Source organism: Puntigrus tetrazona, unplaced genomic scaffold (genome assembly GCF_018831695.1).
Source record: "Puntigrus tetrazona isolate hp1 unplaced genomic scaffold, ASM1883169v1 S000000896, whole genome shotgun sequence".
NCBI classification, from domain to species: Eukaryota; Metazoa; Chordata; class Actinopteri; order Cypriniformes; family Cyprinidae; genus Puntigrus; species Puntigrus tetrazona.
The window spans coordinates 154,543-180,000 of NW_025048496.1; the positions used below are offsets into that span (position 1 = coordinate 154,543).

At 40.0% G+C, this 25,458-nt stretch overlaps 1 protein-coding gene and 1 long non-coding RNA gene across 2 annotated transcripts in view; both read left to right on the forward strand.

The window, feature by feature from the left end:
• Positions 1 to 7,125: 7,125 nt before the first annotated feature.
• Positions 7,126 to 17,869, forward strand: LOC122335716. Its single transcript, XR_006249004.1, has 3 exons — positions 7,126 to 7,457; positions 10,760 to 11,547; positions 16,381 to 17,869. It is a non-coding gene; the product is annotated as an uncharacterized LOC122335716 (long non-coding RNA).
• Positions 17,870 to 19,771: 1,902 nt separating this feature from the next.
• Positions 19,772 to 25,458, forward strand: part of shank2a (SH3 and multiple ankyrin repeat domains 2a) — a 33,155-nt gene continuing 27,468 nt past the window's right edge. The window contains exons 1-5 of the mRNA XM_043233570.1: positions 19,772 to 20,117; positions 22,593 to 22,806; positions 24,429 to 24,632; positions 24,758 to 24,829; positions 25,238 to 25,346. Coding sequence (XP_043089505.1) covers positions 22,609 to 22,806; positions 24,429 to 24,632; positions 24,758 to 24,829; positions 25,238 to 25,346 — 583 coding nt within the window. The 5' untranslated portion in view covers positions 19,772 to 20,117; positions 22,593 to 22,608. The remainder of the gene's footprint in view (positions 20,118 to 22,592; positions 22,807 to 24,428; positions 24,633 to 24,757; positions 24,830 to 25,237; positions 25,347 to 25,458) is intronic.

Consider the following 25,458-nt stretch of genomic DNA (forward strand, 5'->3'; position numbering starts at 1 on the left):
ACACACACACTCACACACACACACACACACACACACACACACACACACACACACACACACACACACACACACACACACACACACACACACACACACACACACACACACACACACACACACACACACACACACACACACACACACACACACACACACACACACACTCACACACACACACACACACACACACACACTCACACACACACACACACACACACACACACACACACACACACACACTCACACACACACACACACACACACACACACACACACACACACACACACACACACACACACACACACACACACTCACACACACACACACTCACACACACACACACACACACACACACACACACACACACACACACACACACACACACACACACACACACACACACACACTCACACACACACACACACACACACACACACACACACACTCACACACTCACACACACACACACACACACACACACACACACACACACACACACACACACACACACACACACACACACACACACACACACACACACACACTCACACACACTCACTCACACACACACTCACACACACACACACACACACACACACACACACACTCACACACACACACACACACACACACACACACACACACACACACACACACACACACACACACACACACACACACACACACACACTCACACACACTCACACACACACACACACACACACTCCACACACACACACACACACACACACACACTCACACACACACACACACACACACACACTCACACACACACACACACACACACACACACACACACACACACTCACACACACACACACACACACACACACTCACACACACACACACACACACACACACACACACACACACACACACACACACACACTCACACACACACACTCACACACACACACACACACCAGTCTCTCTCATCTCTCTGGTCTGATTTCCTACGTCTCGCTCCACTGCTGCCCATCAAGGAGGAAGTGATGTTATCATGACTTCCTGTTGTACTTGTTTAATGTCTTGTTTTTATACACTGTGTTGATGTCACTGTGGGAATATTAGCTTCTTTTCCTTGCACTTTTGTCTGTGTTTTAATAGAATCATGCATATTTTTAATGAAGGCATGAATGTTATTATATTTATGTATGTATGTAGATTTATGTATATATGTTATGTGTTCTTTATTTAAAAACATTTTTATTTATATTTACACTACTTTTTTACTTTTATTCATCACTGAATTGACCAAAATAGACAATAAATGCATTTATAATGTTACAAAAGAGTTCTGTTTCAAATCAATGTTGTGGTTTTGAACTTTATATTCATCTGTGAATCCTGAAAAATAAAATGTATCACAGTTTCCACAAAAATATTGATCAGCACGACTGTTTTAATGTGGAAAACAATCAGAAAAGTTTGTCGAGCAGTAAATCAGTGTATTCTTCTGATTTCTGAAGATCACGTGACTCTGAAGACTGGAGAAATGATGCTGAAAATCACAGAAATAAATGACTCTTTAACACACATTCAGAGAAAACAGATGGTTTAAACTGTAATAATATTTAACAGTTTTATTGTATATTTTATTAACTAAATACAGCCGTGGAGAGCAGAATAAGGTCAAATATTTCCAAGCGCTCTCAAATGCACATATTTCTATTTCTGAGTCTGAAGGCAGAAACGCTGTCCGTCTGCTCTGAGCACAGGTTAATGCTGACTGTAATGTATTTCTCCTCTGAATATCATCTTCTCCTGAGATGGAGTGTTCTCTGTAAAGCTGGTGTTAGTGTTGATCAGATCTCACGCTCGTCCGAGGTTGCTCCTCTCCAGCTCTCGTCACTCCCACACACACACCCTTCAACAATGAGCCACTATAAATAAAACAGAATCCGTCAGAGGAGATGAATCAGACCTGATGAACGCTGTGATGCTCTTCGCTCTCAGGAGCCTTCACTGCATCTCAGACGTTTCTCTAATATCACCAGACGCCACAAATGAGTCAAACTACAGTTTATAAGACATCTTTATTTTACACATTGTAGTCGCCTTATATTTGTATTTTGATTTTTTTTCAACTTAATGTATTTATAAATATATGTATTTTTCCTTAAAATATGTTTCTTAATTTAAATGTATTTTTTATTTAACTTATTTTATTAGGTCAGAGTTTAAACACTGTTTACCATAAGATCAGCAAACAATCAATGATCAGTCAATGCATGCGTGTGTGTGTGTGTGTGTGTGTGTGTGTGTGTGTGTGTGTGTGTGTGTGTGTGTGTGTGTGTGTGTGTGTGTGTGTGTGTGTGTGTGTGTGTGTGTGTGAGTGTGTGTGTGAGTGTGTGTGTGTGTGTGTGTGTGTGTGTGTGTGTGTGTGTGTGTGTGTGTGTGTGTGTGTGTGTGTAGTGTGTGTGTGTATGTGTGTGTGTGTGTGTGTCTGTCTGTGTGTGTGTGTGTGTGTGTGTGTGTCTGTCTGTGTGTGTGTGTGTGTGTGTGTGTGTGTGTGTGTGTGTGTGTGTGTGTGTGTGTGTGTGTGTGTGTGTGTGTGTGTGTGTGTGTGTGTGTGTGTGTCTGTCTGTGTGTGTGTGTGTGTGTGTGTGTGTGTGTGTGTGTGTGTGTTCATGATCACTGTAAACTCATGTTCTCTGATGTCTGCTGCTGCTGAAGAGGTTAAAGACTCACTCCACAGTGTCTCATGACTGGCAGGAATAAGAAGTGCTTTGTTGTCACGTTTCCTCTTTTAATTTCTCTTCCAGCAGCAGACAGATCTCTATCAGCGCACAGAAACGAGAAAATAAAATATAAAAGGAAAAAAAACACACAAAAGATTTCAAATTACTCAAAATATGGCAAACAAACAACAGAAAGTTTAATACAAAAGCAGTAAATTAGTGAATTATTATTAGATTTTTAATTAGTATATGTTTTTCATAATTCATTCATTTGGTTTGTATTTGATAATAAAATCACATATTTATGGTCATATTTACCAAAACACAATACACTAAGATTGACTAAACTGTGTGTTAAGACATATAATTATAGTATTTTTACATATTACATATTTGAATATATATTTTTAATAAAACATATTTGGATGAGGATTTGAAACACTATATATTTAATAATAAAGTGATTATTGAACACAGAGGTGTTTGTTTACTGGACAGCAGAAATATCTAGCGTTTTCTTGATTGGAGCAAATATGGGGTCATTTCCTATTTATGTGATTTCTAAAAATAAATTCATTGATATATTTCAATTTTATTTTAGTTTGTTTAGTTTAGATGGAAAATGTAATAAAATAGTGTTTTGTATATTTAGCATTTTTATATTTTGCCATTTGATCATTTAAACTAAATATATTTGTATGTAGGCCTGAAATATTTGTATCTTTAAAGAATGAGGTTTTTATTGATCACTTGTTTATCTGTTTGTCTGTTTGTATTTTTTCTTTTTCATCTACACAAAGCTGACGGATTGTTTTCACAATCAGAGGTGTTTTGTCCTGATGAGGAACTGAGAGCAGAAAGTGAAGATCTCTGCGGTCAGACCAACTGAGCTCAGAAAACAGAGCTGTAATAGATGTAATAAATGGAGCTGAACACACACACACACACACACACACACACACAGAGAGAGACGTGTTCCAGTGTAACAGATTGATCACAGATGATTGCAGACACTTGACATTTATGTAGAAAGAGGCAGAGTGAGACTGAGAAAGCATTGCTCTGACCTTTCAGCTCTAGTTTTAAGCGTTCACTCTGTTTTATTTGCTTTTCCTGTAACTGCATCTTACACACACCTTACACACACCTTACACACACCTTACACACACCTTACACACACCTTACACACATCTTACACACACCTTACACACACCTTACACACACCTTACACACATCTTACACACACCTTACACACCTTACACACACACCTCTACACACATCTTACACTTACACACACCTTACACACACCTTACACACACCTTACACATCTTACACACCTTACACACACCTTACACACACCTTACACACACCTTACACACACACCTTACACACACCTTACACACACCTTACACACACCTTACACACACCTTACACACACACCTTACACACACCTTACACGCACTTACACACACACACACACCTACACACACACACACCTTACACACACCTACACACACACACACTACACACACCTTACACACCTTACACACACCTTACACATCTACACACACACACCTACACACACCTTACACACACTTACCCTACACATCACACACCTTACACACACACCTTACACACCTTACACACCTTACACACACCTACACACACACTACACACACCTTACACACACCTTACACACACACTTACACACACCTTACACACACACTTACACACCTTACACACACACCTTTACACACACCTTTACACACACACCTTTACACACACCTTACACACACCTTACACACACCTTACACACACACCTTACACACTACACACACCTTACACACACTTACTTACACACACACACATCTACACACACCTACACACACACACCTTACACACACCTTACACACACACCTTACACACACCTTTACACACACTACACACACCTTACACACTTACACACTCTACACACACCTTACACACACCTTACACACACCTTACACACCTTTACACCTTTACACACACACCTTACACACTACACACATCTACACACACACACACATCTACACACACCTTACACACATCTACACACACCTTACACACACCTTACACACACCTTACACACACATCACACACACTTACACACACACACACTACACACACCTTACACACACTACACCCCCTTTACACACACACACACACATCTACACACACACACCTTACACACACACACACACTACACACACCTTACACACACATCTACACCCCCCTTTACACACACACCTTACACACACACCTTACACACACCTTACACACACCTACCTACACTTACACCTTACACACACCTTACACACACATCTACACACACACACTACACACACACACACACTTACACACATCTACACCTTACTACACACACATACACACACCACACACACACCTTACACACACCTTACACACACCTTACACACCTTACACACACACACACTTACACACACCTTACACACACCTTACACACACACTTACACACACCTTACACACACACACATCTACACACACACCACACTTACTACACACCTTTACACACCTTTACACACACCTTACACACACACTTACACACACCTTACACACACCTTACACACATCTACACACACCTTACACACACCTTTACACACCTTACACACACCTTACACACACCTTACACACACACCTTATACACACCTACACACACACACACACACACCTTACACACACCTTACACACACCTTATACACACCTACACACACACACCTTACACTTACACACATCTTACACACACCTTACACATCTACACACATCTACACACACCTTACACACACCTTACACACACATCTACACACACCTTACACACACACCTTACACACACCTTACACACACCTTACACACCTTACACACACCTTACACACACACACACTACACACACCACACACACTTACACACACCTTACACACCTTACACACACACACACACATTACACACACCTTACACACATCTACACACACCTTACACACACCTTACACACATCTACACACACCTTACACACACCTTACACACACACACCTTACACACACCTACACACACACATTACACACACCTTACACACACCTTACACACCTTACACACATCTACACACACCTTACACACACCTTACACACCTTACACACATCTACACACACCTTACACACATCTACACACAAATTACACACACCTTACACACATCTACACACACCTTACACACACCTACACACATCTACACACACCTTACACACACACACACCTACACACATCTACACACTTACACACCACACATCTTACACACACCTTACACACACACATCTACACACATTACACACACCTTACACACATCTACACACACCTTACACACACCTTACACACACAACACACACACACCTTACACACACACCTTATACACACCTTACACACACCTTACACACACCTTACACACACACACAGCAGTCATGTCCTGTTGATGGATACTGAACTCTTCTGTCAGGCTGATGGAGTGGCTGTAGACTCAGACTCAGACAGATGAGGTGAAGAAGAGCGATGCTTTATAATGGTCTTCTGTGACTGAATCACAGACAGGTGACTCACTCCGAAGAGAAAATGACTCACTCTTTACTCTTGTTTTCTGGTCATCAACACAGAGAGACGAAAACCTGAACAGAAAGAAAAATAAATACTCTGGTCCTGGATCATCTTATATATTATATGCTATAACACATATCTTTAGACTGCAATGATAGAAAAAGTCATTTATGGACAATATGTGTGTGTGTGTGTGTGTGTGTGTGTGTACATGCGTGCATGCGTGCGTGCGTGCGTGCGTGCGTGTGTGTGTGTGTGTGTGTGTGTGTGTGCGTGCGTGTGTGTGTGCGTGTGTGTGTGTGTGTGTATGTGTGTGTGTGTGTGTGTGTGTGTGTGTGTGTGCGTGTGTGTGTGTGACAGAAGAGATTTTTGTAATATATGTAATATATTACAGGGTTTTTTTTACTGCATACACACATTTTGCCCTTTTTTTCACAAAACTTCACACAAAATGAGAAAATGCCTCACATCTCCTACAAAACGAAGCACTGCATTCAAAGCATCACAAACACGTCTCAAACACCTTTGCCAGAATATGAGTTCCTGTTCGCTGTCATAGGCTGAGAGTCAGTGCGTGGTTTTGTAGATTTGGTGTCTTTCTGCTGTTTAAGAGTCAGCTTTCAAGACGAGACAAGCTTCTGTGTGTAAGCAGATGACACAGGAACACCTCAAAGTCAGGGTTTGACCTTTGACCTTTTTGAGGAAGCTTGTACATCAGATGCCCACTTCGTGAGGTCCTCTGCATTTTCCTACATACTCAGATTTGTCACTTCCTGTTTCTGACTTCCTGCAGTTCACTTACTTCCTTCTTGTATTGTAATAAGCAGATGTTAGCGTCAGAGGAATTTCAAAAGGCTGAATTAAAAGCACACGAGCAGAGCCTCAGTAACCTCCACATCGCTGTAAGACACGTGATCATGTTCTGAACGTCTCCTGAGAAGAGAAGTCCCTGTCCCGGTCTCGGTTCCCAGCGTGAGGTCAGTCCGAGATAAAAGACACTTCCTGGTTGTTCTGAGTACAGTGCATCCTGGGAAAATGGGAAGAAGAAAGCATTAAGTCTGAAGAACTTCCAGCTCCATTCCTTCAGACTGCTTCCTCTGGTGGTAAGAATACATCACATCCTTATTCCCAAAGACACACAACATCTACACATCCACAGCAAAAATAGAAAGCGTTTCATATAGATGCACGTGTGTGAGTGTGAAAAATATACAAGACATCAGATTTCAGCATACGATGTGTTTCCTGCTCACTTTCTGAGACGGTTTACACGAGAAGATCATTGAAAAGGATAGTTCAGCCAAAACTGAGAAAAATGCTTCATCTTCAGGACATCCCAGATCAGGAGGAGTTTGTGTCTTCATCAGGTCTCAGCAATGGAAGTGAATGGGTGCCGTCAGAATAAGAGTCCAAACAGCTGATAAAAACATCACAATAATCCATCAGTTAACATCTGGAGAAGACTAAAGATGAAACTAATCCAGCATCAAGAAGTTTTTAACTATAATCCAGAGATAATCCATAATTCTTCACATGGTCTCATGCCATAAACGTATTAAGAGACAAAATACACACAACAAGTACATTTCCCTGCAGTCTTTAAAACAAGTGAACACTAGACGCGGTACAACCAGGACATTTATTCCTTTTCAAATACATTTGCAGAGTTTTGATTAATAAAGTAAAGGAAAAAGGAAATCATGTTATGACTTCAAAACCATCTTAATTTTCTGGGATGTTTGTTATCATCACACACGTGTTTCCAGACGCTGGGTTTGTTCGGTAGTGACTGCTCTTCATCAAAACAGTTAAATCTGTGTAAAAGTTCAAATCACACGGTGTTAACTTTCAGCAACAATACGATGAGCGTCATTTGATCAAGAAGAAGACAGTCCTGGATCAGCATTCAGATCTGAGGGATGTATTTGTTGTAGTTAACCGGCCGGCATGTCCCACTGATTTTAGGAATACATTTAGTGTAGTTGTAGGTTTAGAGGAAGGGATTGGGATGAGTTTATATTTTATATATATACACACACCTATATCAACATAATCAACAAAAAAGTGAACCTGTGTTTTAGCGCCACTCTGTGGACATTTTTCTTCGAAACTGCAGTAAAAAAGGTGAAGTTTAAGGTACATATGAAAACAGTGTTGCACAAAATGTGCCCAGAGGTACATATTTTTATCAGACCAGGTTGATAATAATAATCTAAGTCTCTCAGATCAGAATCCAGCACAGTTTTATAAACGCTGCTTGATCTCTGCAGAACACTGGAGGAAGAGTTATTATTGATTATAGACTTATATTTGCCTTAAAAAACGTATTAATGTTCCAGATGTTAACTGATGGATTGTTGTGATGTTTTTATCAGCTGTTTGGACTCTCATTCTGACGGCACCCATTCACTTCCATTGCTGAGACCTGATGCAGAAACGCATTTCTACAAATCTCTTTAAATCTGCCTTGTGTGTGTGTGTGGGTATGTGTGTGTGTGTGTGGGTATGTGTGTGTTTGTGTGGGTATGTGTGTGTTTGTGTGGGTATGTGTGTGTGTGTGTGTGTGTGTGTGTGTGTGTGTGTGTATGTGTGTGTTTGTGTGGGTATGTGTGTGTGTGTTTGTGTGTAGGTGGGGGGGGTTTGAAGATGCTGTATTGGAGGTGCTGCTGTGGTTGCCAAGCAACAGCTGAGTTTTGTCTGATTGGGTGAAGGATGGAGGCTGTGTTTGTCTGATGATCTTAATTACCATTTATGAGAAATAGCCTTTATTTTTAACTGTATTTCTCTCACAAAATATTTTTAAGCTCTGCACCAAGAAAGTGCTGACTGCTTCATACAGGAAAATAATAATAATTATTATTATTGTAATAATTTTATAATTTATTTATTATTATTATTATTATTATTATTATTATTTTACATGTAAGTTATGCTTCATTCTGCTTTCTAAAAAAAACTGAAAATCATGAGAATAATCAAAAATACAACAATATTTAATTCCTGTTAAGAGCCGTGTTTCTTTTTATATCTGCACATCTAAAAGAAAAAATAAAACAAACATTTTTAAAGATAATCATTTATAATATTTGTTATTTTTCACAGATGTGTCTTTCAAAATATATCTGCTTTTATCTGATAAGAAAGAGGATCGTCGTATTTGCTGATCTGTGGCATAAACCCAATTTAAGCACGTTTTTTTCATGAAGAATTAATGCACACTCTAAGAAAATACTTCCGGCAAAATATATTATCAATTTTCCATATTGATTTGTTCACAGATATTTTTCCAGGTTTTGAATGAGCCCTTTCACTGCGCTGTGTTTTAGAGATAAAGCAAACAGAAAAGTTACTGATATTATTCTTCCAGGACATCAGTGTTTCTTTAAATTCAGATGTTTCCCTTCATGTTCACGCTCTTCACACTAACTCTAGTTTCTTTAGTTCTTCTCTGCTATTCCACAAACGTTCCCTCTGTCGCTCCACAAAGACAGAGGTCAGAGGTCAGAGGTCAGCCGCTCCGGGTTGCTTTACTGTCACAAATTCCCACATCCTTTAGCTCTCGCCATAGAAACCGCTTCCAGCGCTCGTCGTGAGCAGAGGTCAGAAGGTCACGTCAGTGTAAGCGGATCCGTCTGTGAGCTCCGGTGCCGGGACACACCTGTGTTAGGAGCGTTTGATGTGAAAAACACTGACTGTGCTCTTATAAAGACCAAGACGTGCTTTTCAAAATAAAGCACTGGATTAAGAAAATGATTAAGCATTTTTAGCATTTTCATCATCGGTTTTACAGAACCTTCATAGCCTCTGAGTATTTTTTGTGTGGATGTCTGAACACACAATATATCAAAAGAACAAAAGAGAAAAAAACTAGCTTATGCAGTGTTTTTATATCAGTAGCTCACTCTCTAAGACACTTTTTACTTTAGATGTGTTTTTTGAAATGAAAACACAGAAAGCTGGAAAAATCCATCAATGCACCTTTCACTTTTAATGCTGAAGTCTGACTGAAACTAAAGCATTGTCAGATCTTGTCTTTCATACATAAGTGCAATGAAAAACGATTAAATGTAGGGCGGGGCTTGGTTGTTGACTGGACATTGCAATGTGGGCGTGGCTTTTAACATGCATATGAGCGTGACTGCAGGGGCGGAGCTTAAACATCTCACATACGTTACTTGAGAGACGATCCTGTTGGGAGATTCTGATTGAAACATTATGAAGTCAGACATTTTTTAAACGAAACATATACATGGATTAATCATATAAGATATGCTACAACATTCGTTTAGATTTCATGCTATTTTTAATATCACAAATATAAAGCATCTTTTCATAATAAATAAATATTAGGTTAATAACATAAACTTTGGCAGCCCTTAAAACTTTTTTCTCAAATCTTCCGCAGGTTCCTGTTTAAAAACCTAGGGTTTAATCACGGAAGAGGATGCTGTCAATGAGCAGGACTGATGGAGAACACGAGAGCAATCCAGAGCCTGTGTGTTTTGCTGAGATGGAGGATGATGGAGGTTTTGTTTCTGACAGCTGTGAATAAATGTGTGTGAGTCACTCCGTTGAGGAACTTCTCTGGAGACTCTCTCGAGGATGCTTAGTCAGCCTGTGAATACATCAGATACATGAGGTTCAAAAGTCAGGGAATGAACCTGAAATACACAGAAAGATTGAGCGTCTGATGTGAAACATCTTCATCGGCACTAAACCCACCGTCTCTTGAGGTTTTTAATTGGGAAATGAGATCCGTTTGCTTGTCTCTGCTGCAAGGAAGCATTGGTTTCCATTTCATTAAAAAGTCGTATCTCGTTGTCTTCATTAAGGAAAGTGACTGTGTTGGTTTTTGCTCTTTTGGTTCTGCTCCCAGCAGCTTGGACTAGAGATTGATCTGTATTATATGTTTTATCTCTCACTTCTGTCTCCATCAGAGTCAGGATGATTTCTGCTTCACCGAAGCCCTGCTCTTTCTCCTTCAGCTGCTGGGAAACTTGACATTATCTGCTCAATGTGACGCGACACAGAGCTTAACTACAGTCCTCTGATGTTCCCGTCCACCGCCTGAAAGCCCTCACCTGTCATCTACTTCTGACTCTTTACTGCGGCACTCTTTAACCTGAAGAAGAGGCAAAAGCAAGTGCGTTCTTAGACCTTTGCTTTAACAATGAAGATGGTTTCTTTATTGCGGTAAAAGTCCAGCATCCACACACACACACACACACACACACACACACACGCAGACAGTGCTCACACGTTCCCTGAGTTAGCAGAAGGAGAATAATCAGTGTTTCCTTTGAAATCACAAGAACAACTCCCCAGAGATGTGCAATGGAATTAGAATTATACATCATATTAGATTAGCAAAGCTTGCCGTTAATGAATGTCTTTATTTGGCTGTGTCCTCTGAGGGCTCCTCTTTGTGAAGTGAAGTTAATACACAGATTTCCAGACCCGGAGGGGCTCGAGATGATGAGGACGAGAGAGAGAGAGAGAGAGAGAGAGAGAGAGAGAGAGAGAGAGAGAGAGAGAGAGAGAGAGAGAGAGAGAGAGAGAGAGAGAGAGAGAGAGAGAGAGAGAGAGAGAGAGAGAGAGAGAGAGAGAGAGAGAGAGAGAGAGAGAGAGAGAGAGAGAGAGAGAGAGAGAGAGAGAGAGAGAGAGAGAGAGAGAGAGAGAGAGAGAGAGAGAGAGAGAGAGAGAGAGAGAGAGAGAGAGAGAGAGAGAGAGAGAGAGAGAGAGAGAGAGAGAGAGAGAGAGAGAGAGAGAGAGAGAGAGAGAGAGAGAGAGAGAGAGAGAGAGAGAGAGAGAGAGAGAGAGAGAGAGAGAGAGAGAGAGAGAGAGAGAGAGAGAGAGAGAGAGAGAGAGAGAGAGAGAGAGAGAGAGAGAGAGAGAGAGAGAGAGAGAGAGAGAGAGAGAGAGAGAGAGAGAGAGAGAGAGAGAGAGAGAGAGAGAGAGAGAGAGAGAGAGAGAGAGAGAGAGAGAGAGAGAGAGAGAGAGAGAGAGAGAGAGAGAGAGAGAGAGAGAGAGAGAGAGAGAGAGAGAGAGAGAGAGAGAGAGAGAGAGAGAGAGAGAGAGAGAGAGAGAGAGAGAGAGAGAGAGAGAGAGAGAGAGAGAGAGAGAGAGAGAGAGAGAGAGAGAGAGAGAGAGAGAGAGAGAGAGAGAGAGAGAGAGAGAGAGAGAGAGAGAGAGAGAGAGAGAGAGAGAGAGAGAGAGAGAGAGAGAGAGAGAGAGAGAGAGAGAGAGAGAGAGAGAGAGAGAGAGAGAGAGAGAGAGAGAGAGAGAGAGAGAGAGAGAGAGAGAGAGAGAGAGAGAGAGAGAGAGAGAGAGAGAGAGAGAGAGAGAGAGAGAGAGAGAGAGAGAGAGAGAGAGAGAGAGAGAGAGAGAGAGAGAGAGAGAGAGAGAGAGAGAGAGAGAGAGAGAGAGAGAGAGAGAGAGAGAGAGAGAGAGAGAGAGAGAGAGAGAGAGAGAGAGAGAGAGAGAGAGAGAGAGAGAGAGAGAGAGAGAGAGAGAGAGAGAGAGAGAGAGAGAGAGAGAGAGAGAGAGAGAGAGAGAGAGAGAGAGAGAGAGAGAGAGAGAGAGAGAGAGAGAGAGAGAGAGAGAGAGAGAGAGAGAGAGAGAGAGAGAGAGAGAGAGAGAGAGAGAGAGAGAGAGAGAGAGAGAGAGAGAGAGAGAGAGAGAGAGAGAGAGAGAGAGAGAGAGAGAGAGAGAGAGAGAGAGAGAGAGAGAGAGAGAGAGAGAGAGAGAGAGAGAGAGAGAGAGAGAGAGAGAGAGAGAGAGAGAGAGAGAGAGAGAGAGAGAGAGAGAGAGAGAGAGAGAGAGAGAGAGAGAGAGAGAGAGAGAGAGAGAGAGAGAGAGAGAGAGAGAGAGAGAGAGAGAGAGAGAGAGAGAGAGAGAGAGAGAGAGAGAGAGAGAGAGAGAGAGAGAGAGAGAGAGAGAGAGAGAGAGAGAGAGAGAGAGAGAGAGAGAGAGAGAGAGAGAGAGAGAGAGAGAGAGAGAGAGAGAGAGAGAGAGAGAGAGAGAGAGAGAGAGAGAGAGAGAGAGAGAGAGAGAGAGAGAGAGAGAGAGAGACAGAGAGAGAGAGAGACAGAGAGAGAGAGAGAGAGAGAGACAGAGAGAGAGACAGAGAGAGAGAGAGAGAGAGAGCAGGATAAAAGCCCCGAAGCTCCGGGGAATGAAAAACACTCCTGTTCCTCTTATCTCCAGCCTTGACTCACCTCACGTTAATATAGACCTAGTTATTGATACGCTCTCTAATAATACAGATACAGATTAGGAACGCTAATGAACTATATAATAATATTCATTATTGAGGTGTGCTTACAGAAGCATGACTGTTTAAACTAATTTTTTTACAGCAATAGTCTCACAAATATTTCACAATATAATGACTGAGCTCAAAAACTAAGTAATAAAGATGATAAATCATTATAATATCACGAGTGCTACCTAAACTCTTATCGCTGTTATTTTATCTTTGATATTCAAAAATGTGCACAAGATGATGCCAAGGACCAAACGACAAGATAAATACAACCTAAAGGTAAACTAGTAGTTTAGTGCATAACAGTTTACCTCAAAACACACAAGTGCATGAATTAAATATATTTAGATTCCCACTGAAGCTAAAGACACTACTCAGTCAAGAGCAGCGAGGGTTTTCTCTTTGGTTTCTGTTGATTGATTAACATGAATATCACAGGTTTATTAGGCTGCTGTCACTTTAAGACCGAATGCTGACACGAATCTGGTTGTTTACTTTTATTCAACCAATAACTAACTGAAACAGAAACATGAACACGAGAGCTTTATTAGGCTTGAACATCTAAAACATCCCTCGTTGCATATTTATCCAAATATATATATGTATATGTATTTATGTATTTCTATCATTCAACCCCCCCCCAAAGAAACCCACACACACATACATACATATATATATATATATATATATATATATATATATATATATATATATATATATATATATATATATATATATATGCAAATGACCAAAACATTTTTGTTTAAATTTTACTTTTAATTTTTATTTAAAAAAAAGAACAATAATAATAATAATAATAATAATAATAATAATAATAATAATAATAATAATATAATAATAAATATAATAAATATAAATCATATTTATTAAGCAGTATAATGTGACACAGATTATTTTGTGAACTTTATAAGATCTATATTTTTCGTCTCCTTCAGCAGGTTCTCTGACTCGTTTCTCTGACTCTGCAGGGGAGGAAAGATTTTTTCGTCCTCTTTTCAAGCCCTTTTTAAAAAGCTGCCAGCCTTCAGTCTTTAACGATCTGTATCTCTCTCTCTCTCTCTCTCTCTCTCTCTCTCTCTCTATATATATATATATATATATATGTATCCACTCTTTGTGTGTAAAGCGAGAGTGCAGGTGATAGTTGTATGAAAGGTGGTTGGAGAATAAACTCATGATTGAATCTGTAGCATAGAATCAGTGGGTGTCCTGCTTCACCAAGAGCTCTTAAAAACCAGACCAACAACAGACAGAGATGAGCGTCTCTAAACATCGCTGACCTCTGCTCACGACTCAAACACACCCCGCTATATACAGTATACACACCAGCACGGGCTGGTTAGGGCTGGTTTAAAGCGTGACTGCTGGTTTGAGTTGGTCCTGAGCTGGTTATGAGCTGGAGCTAGTTAGGGTTAGTAGGGTTAGCTTAACACCAGGACATGACCGGCTCATAACTATTATAAAACAGACTGAGCTGTCATGCTTCAAAACATACCTAACCGACATATCCCACCAACTCTGCTTAAAGATAATTAGTTAAAGTTTTCATTAAGTTAAAACTGTTATTTCTAAATGTTCTAGGAATGCTTTAAAGTTTTCTGAATGCTTTATGTGTTTTTCTGAGTTATAACATTTTTTTGGCATAAAATTTTTTTTTTTGGCTAAACGCTTCAAAAAATGTCTGTGATGAACACAAGCTCAAGACATTTTCACATTTTATTCTACAACTTCAAATGCTTCATTAATATCTGTTAATATTTTTATCACACTTTTCTAATTTAAACTTTCAGAAAAAATGTTTTAGTGACTTTGTCACTCTCTTACTGTTGTATTTCACTCCGGACTTCAGTTCCCATCATCCATTGCACTGATGACACACACACACACACACCTGACTGCACTCATCACACACACACCTGCGTTCAGTCACACACACACCTTGTTCCACGTCGAGTGTTAACTCCTTCTGTTCGTCTGCAGTCATGTTCTGTGTATCTCTCTCTTCTAGCGTCAGCTGCTTCACGGAGTCTGTTTCTTGTTCTCGTAGTCTTATGTCTGTTCCTGGTTTCTTAGTTCACTTCATTGCTTGTCTTGTCTTGTCTCTTGGGTTAACTGTTTTCTACCTGTATGACCCCTCTCTTGTGTTCAGGACTATTCTTCTCGTGTCGCCCTGGATAAACCTCTTTCAGTCTCCAGTGAATCACATTCAGAGGACTTTCTTTAATCCAGTGCACTGTGATCATTTTTATCTATCGATAACGATATCTGTAGCACATACCTCTTTTCCACATTATCCATTTTTTGTGCCAAGCAAAGTCCTGTTTCCGTGTGAGCGTGATCAGATGAAGCTCTCGGAGGATCTAGTTCTTCCACAGACTGTTAAAAACACTTCTCCTGATTCCCGAGGAAAGCTCCGGATGCTTTCGGGAGACGAGAGAAAGTGTTCCTCCAGAAAAGATTTCTTTGTTTGGCATCAAAGCACGATTACAACAGCTAGAATAAGTATTGAACACGTCTCTCTCTATAAATATATTTCTAAAGGTGCAGTTGAGATCACAACCCAAGTAAGCCATATATACACAGGAAACTTTAGAAATGACGTTATGTGTAATAAAATGTATTGACACGGGGGGAAAAGATCTTTAGCTATTTAGATGTATTTAATACTTTGTTGGTGAGGTTTTCTCTTCTATAAACTCTGAACTTCTCTCTTATTGGAGATTCTCTTCCTTTGAATAAAGAGTTTCCCCGGCTGTGTTTGGGATCAGTACATTTCATCATCATCATCATCTTCATCATCGTCATCATCCTGGTACTAACGAGGGGCAGGACTGATTTCTAATTACCGGTGCACCTCCCTTTCTTCATGTGTTCAGTACATTCTATTTTATTCCACATGAATCTGAACAAGTTAGTTTGTATTTTCTCTGTATGTGTGGATAGCGCAGGTTGTTATCGGCACCTGGTGAATATTTCAAGTCAACAGCACCTTTCGAAGGGTATTAACCGAGAAAAACGTTGACGCGTTCAGTCCTTGTTTTATCTAAACGAGCTCCTGAAGGGCCGTGGAAGCAGCTGATGCTCAGACTTATTTGCATCGGCCCACGCTCGGATTCAACACATGAGCGAGAGAAGAGCAGAGTCAGTCTCCTCTCAGTGACTCATCACGCTGCTGCTGCCAACCGCTTCGTCTTGACAAGAGAGAGCGGAGGAGCTGAGGATGATGAGGATGAAGATCCCAGCAGGAGGTGTGTGTGTGAGAGACTGTCCTCTGGGCATATGTGCCCTCTCTCCAAACACTACAAACACGTCCAGCCCACGCTGAGTGGGAACACGCTATTTACACGCCTGCATGCCGCACGCTATTTTTACACCCCATGCATAGGATGAAGGAAGGAAGAGGAGGAGGACTGGCTATTTAAGTCAGAAAGAGAGGAACGCAGAGGTCTTATAAAACAACTGTAAAAGTCAAAATACACTTCTGATTGTTCCCTTAGCATATTTATATGATGATATGTGACCCTGAAGCACCAAACCAGTCATATAATGCTTTCTTATTTTCATTTTTTGAATAAATACTCTGGTTTGTTATGATTCATACAACTATTAGAAAATCTGGAATTTGAGGAAGCAAAAAATCTTGAAAAAAAATCACCTTTAAAGTTGTTCAAATGAAGGTCTTAGCGGTGTATATTACTAATCAGAAATAAAGTTTTGATATATTTATGGAAGAAAACTGACTAAATATCATCATAGTACAGGATCATTACTTAATATCCTAATGATTTTTGGCACAAAAGAAAAATGTGTAATTTTGACCCATACAGGATCTAACGCTGTTCTTCAGAGACACGTAAACACATGCTAACTAGCTGAGTATTAATTGGTTAGGATTAGTGGAATAAGTTGACATGTAGCTGGAAACCTAAGTCTCCTCTTAAGTCTCTTTGGATAAAAGTGTCTGCTAAATGAACCAATGAGAATGAGTTCTTGGTCTATTTCCACCTCTGTTCTTGTTCTGGATGGTGTTTCTGGATCATAACTTCACTTCTTATTGCCTTTTTTAAGATGAATCGCTTGTTGTTTTCAAATATTTCACCTGACTTTTCCTGTTTGTCTGATTTATGTTGCAGTGCTGTCATATACAACACACCAGAGAGAAATGCTCAACTTTACTTCTTTCACTTCATTTTTTCATCAGTATGCAAAATTAAACCAACACTAGATCTTCTGCCTGTCTGTATTTATGACTAAGTTTGTGTTATCACCTCTCTGTTAATTATAAATTCACGTAAACAATTTTTGCACCATTACAACAGAGAAGAGAAGTTTAATATTTAATGCCAATCAGAAAGAGCAGAGGTAATTGAAGCTGCTTTATATCGTTTCATATTTCATAGCAAACAGAGGTCAGAGCTAATGATTAGAAACACTTTCACACACACACACACACACACACACACACACACACACACACAACACTCAGGTCACACACACACACACACACACTACACACATTACACACACACACACACACACACACACACACACACACACACACACACACACACACACACACACACACACACACACACACACACACACTCACACACACACACACACACACACACACACACACACACACACACACACACACACGATGGTGAGTTTTGTTGGTCAGGGATGATACTGCTGTAAGGGATCCTCTGCTGCTCTCTTGTGTTTGGATCTAAACTTTCACCCTGAATACTGTGAAATGAGTCTAACACAGAAGAATAAAAGAAAACCATTGATTTACTGCTTCAACTCTGTTTAAATTTATCAGATGATCAAAACTTTATAAGAAAGAAATAATATTTGAATATATGCAGTGAGCAAAAAGTAAGCTCTGTGAAGTATTACCTCATTTGCAAAGAAATCCTAATGGTTTCCATTAAAATATCATTATGCAACATTAACATTTTCCAGTAAAACCATGGAAAAATTCTATTACAAAATTGGTATTTTTCCAAAATGATTTAACATCCCACCAATAGAATAGACGCCACTATATTTTTCATTAAATTCAATACAATTCCCCTTATAACCATTTCATCTGTTACATGTCTATTGTGTTTCGGGCAGGGTTGTTTCTTCAAGGCACTTTCTTCAAGATATCTTATTCTATGCTCAGCAGAAGAAAGAAGCTCATACAGGTGTGGAACAATCCTCACGCTTAGAGTTAATAAACACACATAAATGCATAATTACCAAATAAATATGAGTTAATGTTGTAGAGATGTGAACTAATGCATGAACGTTGACTGAGTGCAGTGTTTGTCGCCCTCAGGTGGAGCATGATGAGAAGAACATGGAAGAACTGGATTTGATCTCATTGTGTTTTGTGTGGAGAGAAAGCAGAGACAGTGGGCTCTTGACTATCATTGGCAGAATCACTGACTGCAACAGAACAAAGAAAATAAAGTGTGTACAAAGGGTTATTTGTGTTTTGAGACCATTTGGACAACACCACAAACTCACTCAAACACTCATTCACATGTGTATTAGATGCACTGCATGCAAAGCAGTGTTCAGAGTGAGTTTTGGTCAGGATTTTGGGTCTGATCGATCAGTCAGTTCCTGGATTATTAAGGGTGTATCTGCAGGAGCTGTGACGGTCCCGTTCTGTTCTTCTCTTTCTACCCTTTGCAGTGACCTAAATAATGTCCCAGTTTAAAATTAGCTCTGTCTCAGGTTAGGAGGCAGTGACATACAAATGAGTCTTCATTCTATTAAAAACACCAGCCTGTGTTAATTGTGTTGAGTTTTCTATTATTGTTTTCCAGCGTTGTAATCATGTGTTTAAATCTGGTTCTCCTTGCATCCTTGAAGACTTCGGCATTGCATTGACTACCTTAGACTGTGAAGCTGGATCCATTCGGAAGAAAACTGATAGAAATGTTAAAAAGTTTTTAACTGGTGAGCGAGTGCAAAGCAATGGCCATCATTTATGACACAGATGTTTAAGAGGTAATATAAATCGGCTGAATATATATCAGACCATGCAGCACATCTTGAGTAAGTGGTTCTCTCTGATGCTGGCAGATGTTTAGTTTTCGAGTGGTCTTTCCCTTCACGCCTCAACTGTGGCTCTTCTCTTTGGAGTTAGGACCCAGCACATGAAGAGTGAGAGTTATTTGTAGAAGTGTGTTCAGAGAGTCACGAGGGGGCCGAACGAATCATCTGTACGAGAGCGACTCTGGATTTCGTTTCATTTCATAGTATCTCACCTACTTCTCACACATTTTGGCTTTTCAGAGGACTTCACTTGCACAGACCTTTCCTGCTGAACATGGAATGATTTTGCTAACATCGTTCGTCAGATCCTCTGTTGAAGTGATTCGAGTGACATTGAGGATTTATTAGGATTCGCTCCGATCGTCCCGCTAACGAGCAGTGGATTAAACCACAGAGGGAAAGGAGCACTGAAGACTTCCAGGTTTGAAATGTTCTTCAGTGCTGCGTTTAATGTTCAACAAAGTGTGTTTAAAGGATTTCTCTTACAGGCAATGCGTACGGTTGCATGTCATGTTTTTATGATTTTACTCAAAGCAAAATGATGCACGAGGAGACGGATGCAGGAGCACTAATGATATGAGATCTTTGGGGTCATGAAACATACAGAACATGAAAAATGACCACTTAATAAACTTTTGAGGCTTCATTTCAACAGAATTTGCATGCTATATACAATATAAATATAATTAGGCTACTCACATTACACTGGATATTATTCCTGTCAGTCATTTAAGGTGTCTATTGCAAAAGAGTTTAATATCATTTAGAATAATATTAATATATTTAGAATAATAACCTACATCTCACCTGAATTCCTGTCAGTGTCTGAAGAGTGAAGCCCCGCCTCCTTTAATTTGATTGGCGTCTGAGTCACAGTGACACTGAAGCAGACCGACCAAGTGATATTTCAGGCATTCTGCCAGTAATCAGATGATATTTTGCTGTTTGTGATTTTGTCGTGGTATCTTGGCTAGTTTTGTCACGTCACAGGAAATATATTTTTCACCTAAAGTGATTTCTGAGGCAGTTTTACCTTTTAATCTGGACTCTGAGCTAGTTCAAAAAAATGAAAATGTGTGAGGTTGATCTATAAGTGTGTAATGTGTAAGACAGGTTAAAGAGATGTGTCTTTAATCTAGATTTAAACTAGCAGAGTGTGTCTGCCTCCTGAACAGAGTTAGGGAGACTGTTCCAGAGTTTGGGAGCCAAGTATGAAATGGCCAGAGTTTTGAGAATGCAGCAGACGTGCAGGACTATAATGTGATAAGAGCTTGCTCAAGTATTGAGGAGGTAAACCATTCAGGGCTTTATAGGTAATTAATAAGATTTTAAAATCCATCCGATGTTTGATAGGGAGCCAGTGCAGTGTCGACAGAAGCCAAACGTTTAATGTTAATTTTCTTCCTAACTTTTACTTTTTAAAATATGACACTATATAGGTCTGTTCAATCAATCAAATGAAATGCAAACACATCAAATCTTTGCACTCAGATGCTGCATCAGGTTTTTCTACACACTGTGATGCGGCTCGGAGGTCAGAGGTCACACGAATGCATTAACACTGCAGTTACAATATCATAAATAACCCCACTAGATTAATATTTGAAAAAAAACCCAAGACATATGAACTGATTTGTTTATTTTTTTATTATTAATTGTTTAATGAAATGAGCAGTTTTTGCTATGATTTCAAATAGTGTCTATACTGACAATATTGTGTCTAAATTTCAACTCTGTCATTTAGATTTATGTAATAAATCACCAGCACATTTTCAACTGACATTGAAGATCTGTAAAACAACAAATATAATATTATAATAGACCAGGGATAATTGTTACTGGAGTGTTTATGTCTAGTTATTATCTTTGTTGTTGACTTTTAATTATCCAATTGTACCATAATAATGAGCATAAAAGAATCATTTGTGTTAATTTGTGTCATTACTGAATAGTGTTGAACTGCTCTTAGTCTACATCTCTCTCATGCCGTTTCTGCTGTGGGCCTGTGGTTGACCTCTCAGGGAAACGGAGCTCAATCTCCGTGACTCTGTCAGTCTGTGATCAGGTGAACCGTGTAGAGACAGCAGAGATGAATGAACTACACGAGAAAGAGTGCAGAAGATGTGCTGCGGCTCCAATTAGAAACGCTTTATTTGGAAGCGCTCCACTGTGTCACGTCCTATATTCTGCAACCTTTAGCAGAAACTGCACGGGTTGCCAGATCTGCGTAACAAAACCAGGCTTTTGGCCAATCAAAACTAGCCTAAATATTACTACCATCACAAAAATATTGTAAACAAACTGTATTTATGATTATTTCTGATATACAGCAACTGTGTGTTTGTGTGTTTGTGTGTGTGTGTGTGTGTGTGTGTGTGTGTGTGTGAACGTAATGCATGTTAAGCAATCATAAGCAGTCTTTTACATAAATAAAATCAATCATTATATATTTGAACTAAAATGTACTGTTTACGGTTTACATTTAAAATGTGATGCAAAGCAGTCATCAGCAGCTCAGGGAGTTCTATTTGTAGAAATATTATTAAAATGATCCAAACATCATTAAGATATTAAGTAAAGGTCATGTTCCATGAAGATATTTTGTAAATCCCCTTCTGTAAATATATCAAAAGCTCATCTTTGATTAGTAATATGCATCTGAATATTTAGATATTTTTTTTTGCCCTCTCAGATTCTAGATTTTCAAATAGTTGTATCTCATATAAATCACACATGAAGATAAAGGTTATTAGTTCAGCTTTCAGATGATGTATAAATATCAGTTTTATGACAGATTTTCTGCTCCAGCGTCTCATGTAGGAGACTTTCCTGAAACGTTCTAAAGGATGTTATTTGTCTTTGATTGACTGTCTAGAAGAAGGACTGTGTTTTTCAGCTGGAGTGAGGTGAATATGCCGCGGAGCCCGACGTCCAGCGAGGATGAGATGGCCCAGAGCGTTTCAGACTATTCTCAGGGATCTAGCTCAGAAAGTTCCAAAGAGGAGGCCATCTATGAGACGATAAAGACAGAACGACCGGTCAGCCGCATGACAGACGTCCAGAGCCACTCGCTGGTCATTAGAGTCAACATCCCGGACCTGCAGCAGACAGTGAGTGTGTGTGTGTGTATGTGTGTGTGTGTGTGTGTGTGTGTGTGTGTGTGTGTGTGTGTGTGTGTGTGTGTGTATGTGTGTGTGTGTGTGTGTGTGTGTGTGTGTGTGTGTGTGTGTGTGTGTGTGTGTGTGTGTGTGTGTGTGTGTGTGTGTGTGTGTGTGTGTGTGTGTGTGTGTGTGTGTGTGTGTGTGTGTGTGTGTGTGTGTGTGTGTGTGTGTGTGTGTGTGTGTGTGTGTGTGTGTGTGTCTGTGTGTGTGTGTGTGTGTGTGTGTGTGTGTGTGTGTGTGTGTGTGTGTGTGTGTGTGTGTGTGTGTGTGTGTGTGTGTGTGTGTGTGTGTGTGTGTGTGTGTGTGTGTAAGAGTGTGGAAAGTTTGTAATCAGTCTGCTTTGGGTCACCATTGACTTTTAAAGTAGGAAAAATGAATTCTATGGAAGTAAATGGTGACCCAAAACAGCCTGCTTAGAAAACGTTCTTCAAAATGTCTTCCTTTGTGTTCAGCAGAAATTCACACATGTTTGGAAATACTCCAGGATGAGTAAATGATGCCAGACAGAGTTTTGTTGATTAAATCCTGGCTTGCTCCGTCCTCCGGATCACATCAGTTGTTGTTCACGGCTCTGAAAGCTCAGCTTCATTCCTCCAGAGGTTGTAGTTTTTAAGCAGAGCAGACACTGAAAGTCTGTCCTAGTCGTTGACCCGGTGTTTATAAAAGCACTGTTTTTGTAATAGATTATTGTTAACAATGATAACTAATAAAGTTAGTTGAATACTACAATAATAAAATACTAGCTAGTTTTTGTTAGTTTGTTTATTTCCATTGTGTTTATTTGAACTCTTGTTTGGTATTTGTGGTTTTGCTCCTGCTTCCTGCTCTTTTTGTAGTCAGTTTGTAGTTTTTCTTTTTCATCAGCTCATTATTGTACCCAAGTGTTTCCTGTTTGGCCAGTTTGTTCTAAACCCATGTTATTAGTGTTTTGGTGTAGTTCTGTTGGTGTAGTTTACTTCCTTCTTATTTTTCTTATTAAATGCATTGCAATTCTCTCTGCAACACTGATATTATTAGTTGCAGATTTTTATATTGATTGCTTTATTTGTGGAGCAGTTCCCTCAGATTCGTGTCTGAGCTGTAAATTAGATTTTTTTTAATCAAACCTTTAGACACAAATCCAAGAAGTGCACACAAAACATCTCACATCCTGTGCAGAATGAAGCACTGCATTCAGAATATCACAAACACGTCTCAAAAGCAATGCTTCAGATGCAAACGCTCATGCTGTTTATATTATATTTTTGGATATATATATCATATACACACAGTTCCCTCAGGAGCTCCTGTGTGCTTTTCTGAACAAGACTGAACGTGATAGTGAGAGACTTTGAAAGCAAACTTTTTTTACTGTAAGCTTGTTTGTGAGTAGAGTCTTACACCTGATGAAAGAAAAGGAAGCATCGAGCATGTTCCTGGTGTAGATGTGTGTTTATTGATTGGCTGGTAGAGCTAGCGATGAATTAGCGTCTGGTTTGTTGACTTGCTGTGTTTCTGCTGTTTGAGAGAAATGATCTGTAATATGATTACGTTTATGACGGACAAGCAGCATGTTTTCCGGTCTTCTCCAGAAGGTGGTGAGGTTTAACCCCAGAGGCTCGGTGTGGGCCGCCAAGCAGCGTCTGCTCTGCACCCTGAGCCAGAACCTGAAGGACGTGTTGAACTACGGCCTCTTCCAGCCGGCCAGAGACGACAGCAGCGGTCAGTTCCTGGATGAAGAGCGTCTGGTGGCAGAATATCCTCAGCTGGTCTGTGAGAGCGTCCCGTCTCTGGAGGTACAGGACATTAGCAGAGCTCTGAACGTACGGTCAGGAACTTCTTGATCCTGAGAGTTTCTAAATATTTGTCACCCTGCACCCATGCTGAAATAAAAACCGGAGAAGCTTCTTTGTTCCTGCAGTTTCGCTACAAAACCAGACTGTACGATCAGCCCGGCGTGGACGAGAAGATCATCGCCAAACTTCACACCAAGGTGAGAGCTCATTTATTTCTCTTTGTTCATTCTGTCCTGTCTGTTTGTGTAAAACATATCTGTGAAGATTGTTTCAACATCGGTTCTCCCTGTTAGGCTGCGTTTGTAATCATACTTGTCTGACTAAACGTAATAAAGAAGTCAAAACACTTTAATAGATTAATAGTTTGACAATATAAACATATAAAAACGAATAAAAGCTCAGGTCAAGGTCAGAGCACTTACTAGTCATTTTATTAATGCACATAGTGGACTATCTCTCAGTAAGTCATGTTTCTGATTATGTTAACAGTAATGTTTGTGTTTAGCTGCGTGACAGGATCTCTTAGCATGTTTTTATGACTCTAATAGCTTTAAGCATCCAGTCTGATGTGTTTCTTTATTTTCTTTCATCATGTCTCTCTCCAGGCCAACCTGAGGAGGTTCATAGACTACATCCGTCAACATCAGCTGGAGAAACTCTCCAAAATGCTGGACCGTGGCCTGGACCCTAACTACCACGACATGGACAGCGGAGGTAGAGCTCTCCAGACCTGTCCTTCTGTGCTCAGGAGAACGTGTTTCTTGTGTTGTTCAGTTAGTTCATGTCATCACACCAGCATGCAGTTTGATTTTCAATCACCTAAAAC